Source organism: Berghia stephanieae, chromosome 13, assembly GCF_034508935.2.
Source record: "Berghia stephanieae isolate SIO BIC M18660-M18661 chromosome 13, UCSD_Bste_1.3, whole genome shotgun sequence".
Taxonomy (NCBI): Eukaryota; Metazoa; Mollusca; class Gastropoda; order Nudibranchia; family Aeolidiidae; genus Berghia; species Berghia stephanieae.
The window spans coordinates 10,038,918-10,058,917 of NC_088372.1; the positions used below are offsets into that span (position 1 = coordinate 10,038,918).

At 37.3% G+C, this 20,000-nt stretch overlaps 1 protein-coding gene across 2 annotated transcripts in view; it reads left to right on the top strand.

Annotated features, from left to right (window-relative positions):
• The window catches only part of LOC144959124 (neuronal acetylcholine receptor subunit alpha-3-like), a 56,709-nt gene that overhangs the window by 19,188 nt on the left and 17,521 nt on the right, over positions 1 to 20,000 (top strand). For both annotated transcript variants that reach the window (XR_013642566.1, XM_078891570.1), the window contains exon 2: positions 2,123 to 2,185. Coding sequence is in view for 1 of the 2 variants with exons in the window: in XM_078891570.1 (XP_078747696.1) it covers positions 2,164 to 2,185 (22 nt within the window). In the remaining variant the exon portion in view is untranslated. The remainder of the gene's footprint in view (positions 1 to 2,122; positions 2,186 to 20,000) is intronic.

Sequence of the window (20,000 nt, forward strand, 5' to 3'; positions counted from 1 at the left end):
AATCATTGAGGGGAATGCGTGGGCCAGTCTTTTTATTGTACATTCCTATAATGTCGCTCATTCATAAATTTTTGTTGACATTTTCCCCCTTCTATTGGCTTACCGCTCCTCCCCCATTGACTTACCCCCTTCCATTGACTTACCCCCTTCCATTGACTTAACCCCTTCCATTGACTTACCTTCTGTTCCATTGACTTGCCTTCCTTCTCATCTGACTTTTTCCCCTCCCATTGACTTACCTCCCCTTCCATGGACTTACTTCTCGTTCCATGGACTTACCCCCCCCCCCCCCCCCCCTCCATTGACTTACCTCCATTGATTAACATTCCCTTCCACCCGAGGAACTAATAACGAGAACATCTACTCAAGAGTTATCCTGAGGTTTCTCGTCGAGTGATTTCCCTTGGTTTTCGCCCATAATAGTAGCCGACTACTAGTGCACATCAGCTCCGCATCATCATCAAACATCCTAACTACCACTAGTACAACCACAACTACCTCCACCACCACACATCGTCACTAATACAACCACCACCGCCACCACTACATCACCATCACTACAACCACTATAACAAGCACCACCACGACACATCTTCACTACTACAACCACCACGGCCATGAAACCACTACATCATCATCACTACCACCACTACAACAAGCACCACCACCACTAGTACTACAACCAAAAACTCTCCAACCTGGAACTCGCGAAGGCTTCCTTAAAGTTTGAGAGTTTTGCCAAGATTAATATTTATATCGATTGATATTTGAAGGAGGTTTCTTTGGTCCAAATTTTTAAATACATTTTTCCCCTAGAGAACTGCAGCTATCTGATTAAGTTTGACTTTTCCAACCTGTTTTGACCAGATTTTAAACCGATTTAACACGATGGGTGACATATAAGGGCCTAATTGATTCCAATCCCAGGTTGTTGAGTAAATGGATTGGGTATTTGCTTTTGTCACGTGACTGGTGATTGAGTTCGACTTACACAGGGCTGAGTTGTTTGATGCCCTGGGTACTTGCCGAATAGGCAATATCGTGGCCTCCCGGATTCGATATATTGTTTCGTGCATAAATATTTGACACAGATGGTTTAAAATGGCGTCATGTAATACATTGAAGGAGGTACATTGTATGGGTCACTGTGTTTAATGATGTTATGGGTTATGTAAAACACTAACAACATCGGCCAGCTGAATTGAACATACAAACACACAAAATTGCGTGTAACCTTTAACGTTTATAGTCTGATTGATATAGTTTAGTGAGAACTAATCACTAACAGGCTGTCTAAAGATAATAGCAAGGAGCAGAGTGGCGTCAACTTCGTTCATTCAATACATATTGGTACATGTCCATAAATGGAAAAGCCACGAGATCTGATGATTGGCGTGCAGACAATGTTCTACTGGCCGACTCATGTGATTTGACTGACTGGCGTACAGACAATGTTCTATTGGCCGACTCACGTGATGTGACTGACTGGTGTACAGACAATGTTCTACTGGCCGACTCATGTGATTTGATTGATTGGGTTACAGACAATGTTCTACTGGCCGACTCATGTGATTTGATTGATTGGGGTACAGACAATGTTCTACTGGCCGACTCATGTGATTTGATTGATTGGGTTACAGACAATGTTCTACTGGCCGACTCATGTGCTTTGACTGATTGGGGTACAGACAATGTTCTACTGGCCGACTCATGTGATTTGATTGATTGGGTTACAGACAATGTTCTACTGGCCGACTCATGTGATTTGATTGATTGGGGTACAGACAATGTTCTACTGGCCGACTCATGTGATTTGATTGATTGGGGTACAGACAATGTTCTACTGGCCGACTCATGTGATTTGATTAATTGGGGTACAGACAATGTTCTACTGGCCGACTCATGTGATTTGATTGATTGGGGTACAGACAATGTTCTACTGGCCGACTCATGTGATATGGCTGACTGGCGTTCAGACAATGTTCTACTGGCCGACTCATGTGATTTGATTGACTGGGGTACAAACCAGCATCATCATGGTGATCAGACATCGGTATATTTATGGATGTACCACCTAATACAGTCATGACGTCAACAGTTTTGTGTTTCTGTTCTGTTCTAGGAGAATTGACCTTTGACCCAAGGCCACACATAACCTATTGGATGATGGTTCCGGTCCGTATAGGTGAGTGGGATTTTTATCAAGGATTCACGATCACTGTTTTCAGCTCTTCAATGCAGTCTCTTCTTCTTCTTCTTCTTCTTCTTCTTCTTCTTCTTCTTCTTCTTCTTCTTCTTCTTCTTCTTCTTCTTCTTCTTCTTCTTCTTCTTCTTCTTCTTCTTCTTCTTCTTCTTCTTCTTCTTCTTCTTCTTCTTCTTCTTCTTCTTCTTCTTCTTCTTCTTCAAGAGTCTCAGGTTTGAACGTGTTTTGCCAAGACAAGGGTCATTTAAATCGATCGATATTTGAAGGACGAGTTTTCTGGCCAAATGATTCAATAAGAGATGTTTCCAGTCCGCTATTACCTGGTTCAGGAGAAAGACTTTTGTTTCTAAAACTTCAAAGTATCCCAATGTCCCCATTTAGGTCAAGGTCAGTCTGTAACTCTTGTTCACAAAGGTCACCTCTGGGCATTTATATAGTGCAATATCCACTAGACAGGCACATAACACTTTACAAAGGGTCCCTAACCAACAGCAACATTTCACATAATAATAATAATAATAATAATAATAATAATAATAATAATAATAATAATAATAATATAATAATAATAATAATAATAATAATAATAATAATAATAATAATAATAATAATAATAATAATAATAATAATACTTTATTGCATCCCAAAAAGGAAATTTTTTGTACAGACGTGTTATAATTTACACATAAGATACAATGGAAATAGGATGTATATATATAAAAAAGGAGCAGCTCTATAACCAGAGCTGCGCTTTATAATATGAATAATTTCAACACTGTAAAATAGTTAAAACTGTCACTATAAATTGAAAATTGAAAAGATTGCAAAACAAATAAATTAATAAATTAATATTTATATTTTTAAAAAGTAAAAATGAGAAATAATTATATAAAATGATTATTGCTTGTTGTTATAAAGCCTAATACTGGACGGCAGAAAAGATTTTCGGTGTTCTCTCTGTTTTCGTTGAAATAGAGAAAGGGCGACCACTTCTTTCTGACATAATAATTGATGGTCTTAGTGGATGATACTGGTCATTTAATATTTTAGTTATTTTATTTATACAAAATTTCTCGTATAAAAGATCTACATCGTCAACATCATTTATATAGCGTTTAATGGATTTTTTAATATTTGAATTTATTTTGTTCCTTTCCACTGCTAAGCAATTGCCTCCCCAAGCTGTTATACAAAATGACAAAACACTTTCGATTACTGCTCTATAAAATAATGTGCAGAGGGTTTTATCTATTCTAAACTGAGAGAGTTTTGATAAAAAATATGTACGTCTGCACATCTTATGCCTAATTATTTTCAAGTGTTCATCCCATTGAGCCTGTCATCAATCGTTACACCAAGGTATTTGTAGTGAGGAACTCGCTGGACGAATTGGTCCTTTAATTTTAACGGTTCTATCGGTTCCTTCACTCTCCTAAAGTCAATCACTAGCTCCTTTGTCTTGCTTATGTTAAGCTCTAGGTGGTGGGCATCACACCAAGACACAAATCTATCAATTTCTTGCCTATAAGCCACTTCGTTGCCATTTGTTATGAGGCCTTGAAGAGCGGTGTCATCTGCAAACTTTATTAAAGGTACACTCAGGTTTTGACTTCTACAGTCATTCGTGTATATTGTGAATAATACAGGGGACAATACACAACCTTGAGGAGCGCCAGTATTTGTAGTTATACAGGAAGATTTGTTTTGCCCTAATTGAACATATTGTGCTCTCTCCGTAAGAAATTCGAGCACCCAAGCAATTATATACTTGTTTAAATTCAGACTAGTCAATTTTTGAACAACCAACTGGGGTTGCATTGTATTGAACGCTGAAGAAAAATCTGCAAAAAGCAATCTGCAATAGCTCCTAGCGTGATCTAGATGCCTGTAGATGTTGTTTGTAAACAGCAAAATGGCATCCTCTACGCCACGTCCTGGTTTGTAAGCAAATTGATGACTATCACTCAATGGCATAAACTGATTCCTAATTTTAATAAGAACAAGTTTTTCTAAAGATTTCATGACTATTGAAGTCAGTGCAACAGGTCTGAGATCGTTCATAGTTTCAAGTTTTTCTTTTTTTGGAACAGGAATAATTTTTGAAGTTTTCCAAATTTCAGGGATTGAAACGCATTGGAGGGACCAGTTAAAAATATGTGTATAAATGGGGGAAAGCTGGTAGGCACATTCTTTTAATAGTTTTCCTTTCAATCCATCCGGCCCAGCAGCCTTCCTCTCGTTTAGTTTCGAAAATACGAATCTCGTTTCCTCTTCACTGACCTCAACAGCCATTTCATCTTCCAAAGCCCTGTCTAATTTATGTTTTTCATTTTCAATATCAAATTTGTTTGCTGTGTCGAAACGTGAATAAAATTTATTTAAAGTTTCAATTTCGATATCTTCTGATATAATCGTGGGCTTTGGATTATAGTTAACAGCAGTTTTAAGCCCCCGCCACGTGTCCCGTATATCCCCAGAAGAAAAGCATTTTTCAATTTTATTTTTGTACTTGTCTCTACAACTAGATATTACCCTCTTTATCTCTTTTTGTTTTGTTTTCAGATCTTTTTTGTTTCCACTAGTATAGAGAGTTTTCTTTTGGTTCAATAAAAGTTTTAGATCTTTTGTTATCCAAGGCTTATTGTTAGGATAATATTTTATTTCTTTTTTACAAGACACTAGCTGTTCACAGAATTTTAAATACTCACTCACACAGTCATTCAGCTCATCCACACTATCACATGATTCGATAAAAACATTCCAGTCAGTGCATTCAAAACAACCACGCAAATCTTCACACACACTTCCGTTCCAGATCTGTACACTTTTCTTTACTGGTTTTACACGTTTAAAAACAGGGCGGTAGGTGGGGAGTAGCAAGAGCATGCAGTGGTCAGATAAACCTAATGGGGCGCGGGGTAAACATTTATAACTATTTTTAATATTACACAGGAATAAATCTAATGTTTTTTTGTCCCTTGTCTCGCAGTCCACGTATTGATGAAGTCCCGGGAGAGTAAAATCGTTACATTGGTTAAAATCGCCAGTGACCATCAATACGGCATCGGGTGACTTAATTTGAATGTCCTGTATTTCTTTCCTCAAAATATTTTTCGCTGTGGTGTTGTCTGATGATGGTGAAATGTAGACGTTGACGATGATGACATGAGTATATTCCCGGGGTAGGTAATATGGTCGTGACGAAACAGTAATAAATTCAATATAATCGTCACAATACATTTTCTTTATCTGACAGTTATTGGGGTGGCACCATTTGTTGTTAATATATGTGCACACCCCACCCCCAGTTCGTTTATTTACATTAGTCCGATCTCCTCGAAATAGTGAATATTGTTCAATATTAAAACATGATGATGGTATGTGAGGAGATAGCCAAGTCTCTGTTAACGCTATTATGGAGGCTTGACGATAGTCACTATTAAAACGACACAGTGAAAACAGTTCATCAATTTTATTTTTCAGTGATCTTACATTACCTGTCACTACACAGGGTAAAAATGGACGAAAAGGCCGTCTGTTAAATTTTGTTTTTATTCCTCCCTTTCTCCCCTCTTTCTTACTTTAATAAACGATGTGTCAATAGTGGGTGGTGGGGGTGACACGGGTTGGAGGGATCGGAGAGTCTCTGGAGTATAAGTTATCGATAGGCTTATTTTGGCAGTAAAATCACAGGCTAAAACACCATTTATGCTTATAAATATACTAATAAATATAAAAATCAGGAACAATATATACTTCACATCCATTTTGAATAAAAATTAGGCTTAAATTCCGACGATTGAATGATAAATGAATAAAAATATGTGTAGAAAATAGGTAAATATTCACAACACGTCTGTTGTCGCCGGAAGCCAGCGTAAAGGACGAAGCATAACGCCTGCTAGGCGAAATTACAATTTACGGCCTGGTACTCATTTTACACCTGAGAACGATGAGAGAATGTGAGTAAAGACTGTTTTCCAAGGACTCAACTATGCGCCCCCTGCCCTGAGAGGGACTCGAACCCAAGGACCATAAGACAACATCGCGTCATTTCGATTGATTACCAGGTTGCCTCGATGGACAACATTTAAGTTGGACGAAAGTTTATATCATGCGCCATTAAATATTCTACAAAACAAAATCAGTAATTGGGAAAATAGCGATAGAAATGGTGAACCCGTCTCGGTTGATTGAGCAGAAAATTTGAAATGATTTCTGTTTATTGTGGACGTCGTGTTTGTTTTGCCTCCAGCCAATTTTTGGATTGAAATTTGGTTGATTACACAATCAAAACAACATCGGACTTAAATTGGTGTCAGCTCTACAGATATTCTATAGAAATTGCGTAGATATTGTGCGGATATTGTGTGAATATTGTGTGGATATTGTGTGGATATTGTGTGGATATTGTATTGATATTGTGTGGGTATTGTGTGGATATTGTGTAGGTATTGTGAAGTATATAAAGAAATAATAAAACAATAATCGCCACGTATTTACGATATATTAGAGTCAGTTATTGTCTATTGAAAACGAATCTTCCTTTAAATTTTAATTCTCGAACACAAACCTCTTGTGTATTTAGTCAAGCTTATCACGGGGTCCGTGCTAAAATATCTTAATTGAATTTTAAAGCCACAAGAAAAACAGGCACACAGTTTTATTAGGTCACTTTTTTAATCAGTCTATACAACTATAAAAATACTTAAGTATTTATATAGAGCATTACCCACAAAATGTGCTCAATACACAATACAAGAGCTCCCTTGCCAACAGCAAGACTTAAGATGTAAGACGAGACATGACGTCACTGTTAAAGTCATTTTATCCCTGAGTGCGGTGAGATAATGTGAGTAAAGAGCCTTTGTCAGCGATTCAAATTGCACCACTAAGGGCGTGACTGGAACCCGGGATCTACTGGTTCGAAGGCGACTGTTCTACCACTAAACCACAATGACGTACGATATATCGTCCCATGATTCAGTTCAAGATGCTACGGAGACTTCCTTCCGTTTATGGAAACTTCCGGCTATGGATAGGACATAGATAAAAAAAAGAGTAAATACAATTCCCTGCATTCAATCCTGAGGGTCAATTATTCTTTGGGGATCCTCCCAATGAATATTCAAGGCGTTAGCCGTAGTGTAGCACCGCAAATTAAGCGAGACCAAGGTGACATGCTCGAGGCCACACAGCACGAGAAGGAATCAAACTCGGTGCCTTCTGCGTGCGGGTTTTCCACGACACATAGTGTGTCCCTAAAAAAGTGACAAAAGAGAGAGTAAAAAACTGTTGCAAAATAACTAATTTCATCCCACCCCCACCCCCATTTCCTCCCCTTACAATACCAGAGCCATTTCCTACAAACAGAGCAGCCCTTAAGAGCCATAGAACCAAGGACAAGTTTTACGTGATTACATAGCATTCAAATGGGTAATAAAAATGTTACCTCCCCTTTGGACAGAACGCTAGTCTCATCATCCATAATGGCTTGTACTCTTGAGCACGTTGCCGGTCAGCTTTCTCCACGAATCACGATCCTCTGCGGTGCGCATGAAATCTGTGTTGCTTTTAAATCACATTTGGCCATTCTTAGGTTATTTAGATAAGTCATTCTTTGTCTTCCTATAGCTCTCTTTCCTCCGACCATTCCAGATGTTACCAACTTTTCTATTCCGTCTCTTCTCCACACATATCCCAGAATCCGTAACTGCCTCTTTCTGATGGTATCGATCAACATTCTTCCCTTTCTCACCTTCTCCAGCGCTTCCTCTCTGCCCATGATAACCTCAACATTACTCTATACACCTATCGCAAAGTAAATTCCGTCAAATCTAACAGACACGGGACTTCACAAACTACTGTTGGGGGGGGGGGGGGGGGGGGAAAAATGTCGGATCCACCCGGGATCTAAACCAGGGAATTTGAGAGTGAAGCAAGTGCTCTATCAACTCAGCTATCACGATTTGTAGCTTTCTGCCTTAGCTTGACGATAAATTTTCTTTGTCAGTAAAAAAAATGCCCCCAGGTAAATTTTTTACCACTTATCTTCTTGTGCCATTAAATATTCAAATGGTTTCTTCTTTTAGACAATGACGTCAGGCCACGTTACTCAATCCAACATCGTACTGGCTGTCAATAGATTGTGTTGTTGTTTTATGTCATAAACGTTGTGTGTGGAAAAAAAGGAGAGAAAAGAAGAACAGACAATGTACACGACTATACCCTTCACGTTTTGTAACTTCTTGGCTTTTTTATGTTTTGAAAACCATTTCAAAGTGCAGCTTTGTGGTCTAGTGGTTGACACTCACCTAAGATTGAAAGGTCCAAGGTTCGAATCCCACTCTGAGCAGCGCATAGCCGAGTCCTTGGAAAAGGCTCATTACTCAAATTCTCACATCGTACTGTGTAAAATGAGTACCTCTTAACAGGTTTGTCTTTGTCGGAAAAAGTATAATGGTGGGGGTGGGGGGGGGGGGGCATTTTATAGATTGGTGGTTTTCCTCTGTGTTGTCATAGTCTTTGGGTCAATCACGTGACGTTATAACTTACTGGTTTGTGTTTTGTCGTCTGTCCTAAAGAACCACGATTAAAGGGGGGGGGGGGGGGGTGAAGGGTGGGACAAAGTAGATTAGAGAACGCGAGGAGGTGGTGGTGATGGTAGTGGTAGTGGTGGAGGCGATGGTGGTGATGTTGGCGGTGGTGATGGTGGTGGTGGTGATGGTGGTGATGGTGGTGATGGTGGTGGTGGTGATGGTGGTGATGGTGGAGTAGGAGGGGGAGATGGATGAGGAAAAGATGAGAACGAATAGGTAGAGATGTAAGAAGGATAGAAGATGAAAGAGTAAATTGACTGCATCGACGAAAGACGCTATAGAAATATGCGCATTATTATTATTATTATTATTATTATTATTATTATTATTATTATTATTATTATTATTATTATTATTATTATTATTATTATTATTATTATTATTATTATTATTATTATTATTATCATCAAATGGAGACATCAAGGCACAGGCAATGGTAATCAGGATGTCTGAGGTTCGGTTCCCAGTCGAGGAAGATTGATGTTTTTGGATGTTGCTTTTTTTATGTTGTTTTTTTTTTTCTTGTATTTTTCTTTCTTGTTCTATCTGGCACTGAAACATACACAATCTTGTTCAAATCTTTATAGTAAAATGAATGGAAAAGAAAGTTCCCACCCGTCCAGTTAAATCTTTCTTGCATTTTCCCAGTAACCTGAATAGCGTCAGTGTTGAATGAACGACGAGAGAAATATTTACATTGGTCTTTAAATGTTGAATTCAGTTTGGTCCTGCTCTGTAAAAAAAAACAAGTATTTAAAATTTTGGTCAGAAAACTCGTCCTTTAAATATCAACCGAATAAAAACTCATCTTGGCAAAAACTTTAAAACCTGGGACTTTGCAAAGTCTTTCTTTTCTTAATGTCCCAGGTTCGAGATATTTTACTAGGATGAGGGATCATTTTATTTGATCGATAGTTGAAGTGTGAGTTTTCTGGCCCAAATTTTCAATACTTTTTATTCCCGAGTTTGGTGATTTCTGATTCATGTCAGTTTCATTCTATTCTTTATAATCACTTGAGGCCGAGATTATTGAACAGGGGCCAAAAAAATCGATAAGTTTTTGGTGAGAATCAATTCGATTTGGCAGGCTGTCTTATGGATCGTGTTGTGACTTACAATGACGTCATTTTGTGGTTTGGATTATGACGTCACGTTTGTTTTGTTAATCACAGTTTGTTTATGATAGTTACAATTCTGTTATGATTTTTCAGTTGTTTGTTTGTTTGTTTTTTGTCTCTAACGCTGACATGTCATGACGTCATCTTGTGGCAAAATGTTTTTTTTTTCAAGGTTAAGAATCTGTTTTATTCTTTGTTGTTGCGCCAGCCAATACGAGACTCGAACCCTGGCCGTTTGGGTCCGAAGATGAGTTCCGTACGACAATACCACACAGCCGTAAAGCTGATTTCTGTCATTGGAGAAAACATGAGATTACGTGTCATGTTCTAGAAAGTCAAAGGTATCTTTAATTCTTTCACTTTTTAAATATTTATTAGTTAGCTTCGTATTCCAAAAGGTCAAAGGGTATCTTTAACTCCTTCACTTGTTAAATATTTATTAGTTAGCTTCGTGTTCTAGAAGGTCAAAGGGTACATCTAATTCTTCCACTTTTTAAATATTAAAATTTATTAGTTTGCATCGTGTTTTAGAAGGCCAAAGGGTACCTCTAATCCTTTTACTCTATAATATCATTTCCAAGTTGGCAACACTTGCTGATAATATCGAGTGAAGTGACAAAAATAAACCCTTATGTTTTGAGTGTCTAATCCGTGGTGCCATAAATAATAGATTTCATGCCAAATGCTTTTTTCTCTTTCTAAAGACAGCCAGTTGTTGTTGCTGGAATCCACTGAACCGTTCGATAATTAAAACAATTAGGGATAAAAACCAGAACCAAATAAACACTTAATTTTAAAAAAGTAGTCCTTTAGAGCCAGAAGGCCTATAGAGACGGAGTTTATCCCGGTTACTATAGCGTGAAACGGACAATTACATTTGCTTGCTATCCTTTGGATAGGATGCTAGTCCATCGTAAACTACTTTCGCCAGAACTTCTAATATTCACTGCTGAATAGACAAGGGGATCAGAAAAAAATATCTCGAGTGCATCCCGGATCAATCACTATTCCTTGTGGTTTGAGGCAAGTGCTCTACCCACTGAGCTATCGGGACCCCTTAAATAAATATTTAATGACTAAGACTTAATGACCAGTTTAAAAAAGTTAGTGACAAACCAAGCTGTCCAGTCTCTCTTTGGAACAACTGTCCAGTCACTCATTTGAACAACTGTCCAGTCACTCATTTGAACAACTGTCCAGTCACTCATTTGAACAACTGCCCAGTCTCTCTTTGGAACAACTGTCCAGTCACTCATTTGAACAACTGTCCAGTCACTCATTTGAACAACTGTCCAGTCACTCATTTGAACAACTGCCCAGTCTCTCTTTGGAACAACTGTCCAGTCACTCTTTGGTACAACTGTCCAGTCTCTCTTTGAAACAACTGTCCAGTCACTCATTTGAACCATGTCCAGTCTCTCTTTGGAACAACTGTCCAGTCTCTCTTTTGAACAACTGTCCAGTCTCTCTTTTGAACAACTGTCCAGTCTCTCTTTGGAATAACTGTCCAGTCACTCATTTGAACAACTGTCCAGTCACTCATTTGAACAACTGTCCAGCCACTCATTTGAACAACTGTCCAGTCACTCATTTGAACAACTGTCCAGTCTCTCTTTTGAACAACTGTCCAGTCACTCATTTGAACAACTGTCCAGTCACTCATTTGAACAACTGTCCTGTCTTTCCTGGGAACAACGTCTACAATTAACTCTTTAAAAATACAAGAATTTAACAAATTGGCCAGAAATCTTGTCTTTCAAATATCGATCGATTTATACGACTCTCATCTTGTCAAAACTCTCAAATATGGGACCTCGCTGAGTCTTCCGAGAAGTTCCAAGTTTGAGCAAATCCAGAGGCCAAAGGTTGACGTCCCATCGGGCATTCTAGGGAAACATCAGAATCAAAGGGCAATAGAATTACCCTTAATAGGATTCAATAGTCGTGACGTCACTTCCCTCGTAATGACGCGTAGTAACTTAGTAACTGGTTCTAAACCACCGAACAATGGCGGACGTCCTTATGAAATACTTCTCCGACGAGAATAAAAGTGCTCCACAGGAGAAAAACTTTATAAATCTGATCATGTTTTGAATTTTATACATTCTGATCACATGACATGTGAAGAAGTTCGAGTCAGCAATGAAGAATAAAAGTAACAATTTTCTTTGTTTAGAACCAAGCTGCTGGTTGCTGGGTGGACGTGACGTTAGACTATTGAATCCTATTTAACTCTATCCTTACCGATCCTTTTCAGTATTATCCCAACATGGAAGGCTTACCCAGAAAAAAAAAAAATTTAAACTCAAACTAACTCTCTACAAAACAACTTTATGTTCTTATTAATTAAACAAAGATCATTGTTCCAAGTTCGTAATGTACAAAATAAATCTGAATCAGAAAAATGTATATTGTGTCGTAACAAATGTGACGATTTTGCTGTAGGTGGTAAGGAGAGGGTTAAGAAATGTTGGAAAGTTTCTCTTCTATCAATCTGTAAAAAATAGTTTTAATACTTTTTAGATTTGCCACAAATTGTGTGCTCGGTGATAAAATCTTTAACAATGGCTGTAGGGAACAATGTTGATCCCCAAATTATTTTTTTTAAATAAAAGAAGAGATAATTTTAATTTGATAAAAACAATTTGGGGACAGTGGAGGTTATCATTGAACATTGTTTCCCGCATTATTTCTTTTGGTATGACACTTGATACAAACATTACCTCAGTTGATTCAGGTGTAAATGAGTACTTGACAATAAATAGTGAATGATATTGTAAATGTGTTCGGACAAAAATACGCACAAGAAGAGATGTGTACTGTATGAAAACAACACTTGGTGCCGATGCAGCTATATGGTGACGTCAATAACTCGCAATAATACACGCAACATTAATTCTTCTGCGTCATTGTTCATCAAACAAATAACTGAGACATATTATTGCGTGAACAAAATCTCTACTTATCTCGCCATGTCGTCCAAAATAAACAGTCATACCTTTTGACCTTTGCCTTTCCCACGCATTTCTACGGTCCCCTCCCAGTTTTACGTAGAGATTACAGTATATGTATATATGTATATATATATATATATTATATATATATATATATATATATATATATATATATATATATATATATATAGCTGTTGTTTACATGTGAATGGTCCCCTCCAGGCCTCCTACAGATGGCAGTGCGTATATGATATAAAACTGTTGTTTACATGTCTCTGGTCCCGTGTTGCCTAGTGACAGGTACTTCATATCGACAAAGACTGTTATGACGAAATTCTTCACAGGGTTGTTTTTTTTTTTAATGAAACATCACACCTCGATGATTTTTAAAAGCCAACAGTGCAAGAGACAAAAGGAAATGATTGAAAAAAAATCGAAATGCTTTGGATGGTGGCGAGGGAGGGGGGGGGGGGTGGGGGTATATGTGGGGTAGCGAGTGGGGGGGGGGGGGGTAAAAATCGTGAGAAATTTGGAACGAAAACACAAAAACTATTGTGTAGTATTATAATGTATTCGTGACGTGATGAGGTGGTTTTATCGTGTGCGCATTTTATTGATGATGATGATGATGATGATGATGATGATGATAATGATGATAATGGTGATGGTGATGATGATGATGATGATGATGATGATGATGATGATGATGATGATGATGATGATGATGATGATGATGGTGATGGTGATGATGATGATGATGATGATGATGATGATGATGATGATGATGATGATGATGATGATGATGATGATGATGATGATGATGATGATGATGATGATGATGATGATAATGACTCTGTGACTTCGTTGTCTTGTAATATGACAGGTGGTTTCTGATCTGTCAGTCTCAAATTTGAACTCGGTTGTTGGTGAATCGAAGTTTAGTTTTGAAGACTGTTGTATATTTCTCAACGTATTCAGGTGTAAAATGTGTACCTGGCCTGATAAAAGCGAGTTCAAAGTCGAAAACAGCCTTACATGCGTCATGTCTTGTCCAACGTATTAAATGTTGATTTTGATTTGGGACCCCTTGTAAAGCAATTTGAGCATGTTATTTTTTTTTTAATGTTCAACCCTTGAGTCAATTTAATTACTCTCGTGAATCCATTGATTCCATCTCACGAATCCAATGATTCAATCTCGTCAATATATATTGATTCATTCTCATGAATTCATTGATTCAATCGCATGAATCCATTGATTCAATCTCGTGAATCCATTGAATCAATCTCGTGAATCCATTGAATCAATCTCATCAATCCATTGAATCAATCTCATCAATCCATTGAATCAATCTCATCAATCCATTGAATCAATCTCATCAATCCATTGAATCAATCTCATCAATCCATTGAATCAATCTCATCAATCCATGGAATCAATCTCATCAATCCATTGAATCAATCTCATCAATCCATTGAATCAATCTCATCAATCCATTGAATCAATCTCATCAATCCATTGAATCAATCTCATCAATCCATTGAATCAATCTCATCAATCCATTGAATCACAGGAGTGTATCAACACAAAATGGATGGAAATAAACTGTAAATAGCTTTACGGCCTACAGTTGTAACACAAGTCATTGAGTACATATTGATTCACAGCCCTACAACACCGCAATATCACAAAGGGAGCGTCACTAATTGCTTTGTCAATCGAGGGGAAATAACTCTATTGTTGAATCCAACAATGAAATAATTACAGAGTTGCGCGTCGATTTTGTAATGAAAACAATGCGCAGCTTGACATGGGGATGGCATAATGTATTGATTGGAAACTATCAAATTTTAAATACGATGTTTCGTTGCTGTTTTGTTTTTCTTGAAATTGTTGTTTTTGTTTTTATATACTGGCAAACCCCCGACATCTTCGATGTAAAACGTTTCAGTGAAATTGAAAGAGAGAGAGAGATAGAGAGAGAGAGAGAGAGAGAGAGAGAGAGAGAGAGAGAGAGAGAGAGAGAGATGGATATATATATATATATATATATATATATATATATATATATATATATATATATATATATATATATACATTGAATCGTGTTTGATACAAATATGGTACGAAAAGTGCTCGACATGTTGTAATGGAGCGAATTATTATTTTTAAATATTTACCACGATGTTTGAGACAGTCTACATTAATGTTTCAGGCTTTATTCGCCATCGTCAGGACTGAGTTGCTTTGTTGACTGTTGTTGTTTGTTGAAGTGGTTCCGGTTTGTTGTTAATTAACAAGAACTTGTTGAAAAACACTCATAGACCAACTGAAGGGCTTCACCAACCTAACAATTCAAGAGCTGTTTGAAAAAGCAAGAGACAGGGAGGAATGGAGAGAGATAATTCATGCAGTATCCGAAGCCTGGACCAGGCATGGAACCTAGAAAGAAGATATATATATATATATATATATATATATATATATATATATATATATAGAGAGAGAGAGAGAGAGAGAGAGAGAGAGAGAGAGAGAGGAGAGAGAGAGAGAGAGGGAGAAAGAGGGAGGAAGGGAAGAGAGATGGAGAGAGATAGAGAGGGAGAAAGAGGGAGGAAGGGAAGAGAGATGGAGAGAGATAGAGATAGATAGATAGATAGATAGATAGATAGATAGATAGATAGATAGATAGATAGATAGATAGATAGATATGGGGGGGGGGGGGGGCAGAGAAAGCAAGAGAGAGATAGGAAGACAGAGAGATACAGATATATATATATATATAGGGAGAGAGGCCACAGAGAGATACGCTGGTATAAATGAATGTAATCAAAGATAACAGGTCCGTACTGATGTTATGCGTTTAGATGTAATACTCACAAGATCTACCCGCCAGATGAATCAGTCAAACAAACAAAACTATAGATAGTTCGAAGATTACGTCACTCGGGTCTTTGTTAATTGTTTTTTTGCCATCCGCGTTTATGAGTAATGCTCAGTGAACTGTATTAACCTGACTATAAACGTTCATGGATACACACAGTTTTGGTCCGTTATACTTCCGGATGGCAATGTTATGAGCTTCTTAGCCAAGCGCATACTATCTATATCAATGACTAAAATTATAGATAGAACGAAATTGATGTCACTCAGCTCTTTGTTATTGTTTTAGCCCGCCATTTTATGAGTAGTTCTCACTAAATTGTATTAATCAGACTTTTAGCGTTAAAAGTTACACATTGTTTTGTGTGCTTCTATCCGGGTGACGGATGATATGAGTTTTTTAGCCATTCTCATAGCATCAATAGTCTGATTTATATTGATGGAACGAAATTGACGTCATTAAGGTCTTTATTATTGGGTATTTTTTTCCAGCGATTTTATGAGTAGTTCTCACTAACCTGTATTAATCAGACTATGTAAGGTTAAGATTACACAAAGTTTTGTGTGTTGATATGTTATTTCCGGCTGGCGAAACGTTTTGAGCTTTTTAGATAACCGCACAGCATGAATAGTTTAGTGAGACCTAATCACTCAGCTTGCGGTTCAAAAAATGAATAACAAAGAACTGAGTGGAGATTCCGTTCCTTCTATACAATGTATTGATAGGAGTTGAGAGTAGACAGAGTGACTTCTTCATTCTGTATATATAGCAGCTATGCGCTTGGCTAAGAAGCTCACAACATTGTCATTCGGAAGTACAACGGACCAACCACAAAACTATGTGTAACCATAGACTTTTATAGTCGGGATAATACAGTTAAATGAGAATTACTCATAAAGGTGGATGGCAAAAAACAATAACAAAGATCCGAGTGACGTCAATTTCGTTCTATCTATATCTTTAGACAGAATGAAGTTGACGTCACTCGGTGGAATAAAGTTGGTTGCATTGACATTCGGTGGAATAGAATTGGTTGCATAGACACTCGGTGGAATAGAATTGGTTGCATTGACATTCGGTGGAATAGAGTTGGTTGCATAGACACTCGGTGGAATAGAGTTGGTTGCATTGACATTCGGTGGAATAGAATTGGTTGCATAGACACTCGGTGGAATAGAGTTGGTTGCATAGACACTCGGTGGAATAGAATTGGTTGCATTGACATTCGGTGGAATAGACTTGGTTGCATTGACACTCGGTGGAATAGAATTGGTTGCATAGACATTCGGTGGAATAGAATTGGTTGCATTGACATTCGGTGGAATAGAATTGGTTGCATAGACACTCGGTGGAATAGAATTGGTTGCATAGACACTCGGTGGAATAGAATTGGTTGCATAAACACTCGGTGGAATAGAACTGGTTGCATAGCGAATTGTTTCCGGTTTGACCAAGATAAAAATTACATCTTTCAATGAAAACCGAGAAAAGACCATCCCCCCCCCCCACCCCACCCCATATTCCCTCCCCCCACCCCCACACCACACCCGAACCCCCTCTCATAAAATCATTATTATCAAATCCAAACAAAATTAAAAGAAGAATGAATAATTCTATTCTCAAGACTCCAATCTGTTTTCTGATTCACAGACCAAAGACATAGATTGCTTCATACTGTTTGGTTTAGATTTTCTCCAAAATTGTTTTTCTCAATGGTTTAAATATAACTGGTTTTTTTTCACCGTCGAGAAAATAATAGTCTCGAGACAAACAAAACTATTAGCGCTTCATTCAAAACACAATGCGTGAAATAACACGTGTTGCTATTTTATCAAAACACTCATTCAATCCTGACAGGTTCACTGTTTGTTTTTCTTCTTTTTTCTATTCTGAAAACAAAAAAGTTTGGTTCATATTCTTAAAACTTTGTCAAAATAACATAATAGAGACACGACCCTGAGGCATTGGAGACAAAAACAAATGACCTTTGCCCTCCACCAAACGACCTACAACAACTAATGTCTAAACATTTTAATTGTTCCAATTTGTGTCTATCGTCGAGTCGTCAACCATTTGAACACGGGCTACACTTCGCCAATCGTTGTATTTATCCTGTTGATGACAGGGCTTTGAATATTATAGAAATATTTTTATTTTACTATCCACGGGGCTGTTGTTCCCGTTGAGATGATTAAGGTTGAATACTATGAAAAACAAAACAAAACATAATCAAAAACAAAACATAACCAAAAAAAAAAAAGAAAAGAAAAGAGCAAAATGTAAACAGCTCCATGTTATTTTACCATAAACTTTGAGTCTTGAAAAAGAATAAACAAACAAGAATCACCAATCGCGTTCTAAACTGTAAACCGGAAGATGCCGACACGAATAAAGATCTGACCGATAATTAGGGCGTTTGAGTTTTGATCCCCCCACCGTTTCATACAAACTTGTTCAGATCTTTGTCTAACATCTGTGCCTGCTCCCAAATGTGTCAATTCAACGAGAAACGTGTTGTATCTGGTAGCTTTTCGTGTCTTTTCTTTAACCTTTGACCTTTTATCATAAAACAGTTTTTATTTGGACAGATGTTCTTGATTTTGTATTTTAATGTTAAATCTTGTCTATATTTGTACCCGCTCATTTCCAAACAGTGTTATATCCGAATAAATTTATACTAAGTCTATGGATCCAAAGATTTATTATAAAATGACTTGACCAGTCTATGGATCCAAGTATTCATTATAACATGACTTGACCAGTCTATGGATTCAAGTATTCATTATAACATGACTTGACCAGTCTATGGATCCAAGTATTCATTATAACGTGACTTGACCAGTCTATGGATCCAAGTATTCTTATAACAGGACTTGACCAGTCTATGGATCCAAGTATTCATTATAACAGGACTTGACCAGTCTATGGATCCAAGTATTCAATATAACATGACTTGACCAGTATATGGATCCAAGTATTCATTATAACATGACTTGACCAGTCTATGGATCCAAGTATTCATTATAACATGACTTGACCAGTCGATGGATCCAAGTATTCAATATAACATGACTTGACCAGTATATGGATCCAAGTATTCATTATAACATGACTTGACCAGTCTATGGATCCAAGTATTCATTATAACATGACTTGACCAGACTATGGATCCAAGTATTCATTATAACATGACTTGACCAGTCTATGGATCCAAGTATTCATTATTACATGACTTGACCAGTCTATGGATCCAAGTATTCATTATAACATGACTTGACCAGTATATGGATCCAAGTATTCATTATAACATGACTTGACCAGTCTATGGATCCAAGTATTTATTATAACATGACTTGACCAGTCTATGGATCCAAGTATTCATTATAACATGACTTGACCAGACTATGGATACAAGTATTCATTATAACATGACTTGACCAGTCTATGGATCCAAGTATTCATTATAACAGGACTTGACCAGTCTATGGATCCAAGTATTCATTATAACATGACTTGACCAGTCTATGGATCCAAGTATTCATTATAACATGACTTGACCAGTCTATGGATCCAAGTATTCATTATAACATGACTTGACCAGTCTATGGATACAAGTATTCATTATAACATGACTTGGCCAGTCTATGGATCCAAGTATTCATTATAACATGACTGGAGTGTAATGAGGAAATGTGATCCTAAAATTGCAAATTACAGAGTTATCTATAAGAAACCATTGTTACAGCTAGAGTTATCTATAAGAAACCATGGTTACAGTTAGAGTTATCTATAAGAAACCATGTTTACAGCCAGCAGCATCTATAAGAAACCATGGTTACACCTAGAGTTATCGATAAGAAACCATGGTTACAGTGAGAGTTATCTATAAGAAACCATGGTTACAGCTAGAGTTATCTATAAGAAACCATGGTTACAGCCAGCAGCATTTATAAGAAACCATGGTTACAGCCAGCAGCATCTATAAGAAACCATGGTTACAGCCAGCAGCATCAATAAGAAACCATGGTTACAGCTAGCAGCATCTATAAGAAACAATGGTTACAGCTAGCAGCATCTATAAGAAACCATGGTTACAGCTAGCAGCATCTATAAGAAACAATGGTTACAGCTAGCAGCATCTATAAGAAACAATGGTTACAGCCAGTAGCATCTATAAGAAACCATGGTTACAGCTAGCATCATCTATAAGAAACCATGGTTACAGCTAGCATCATCTATAAG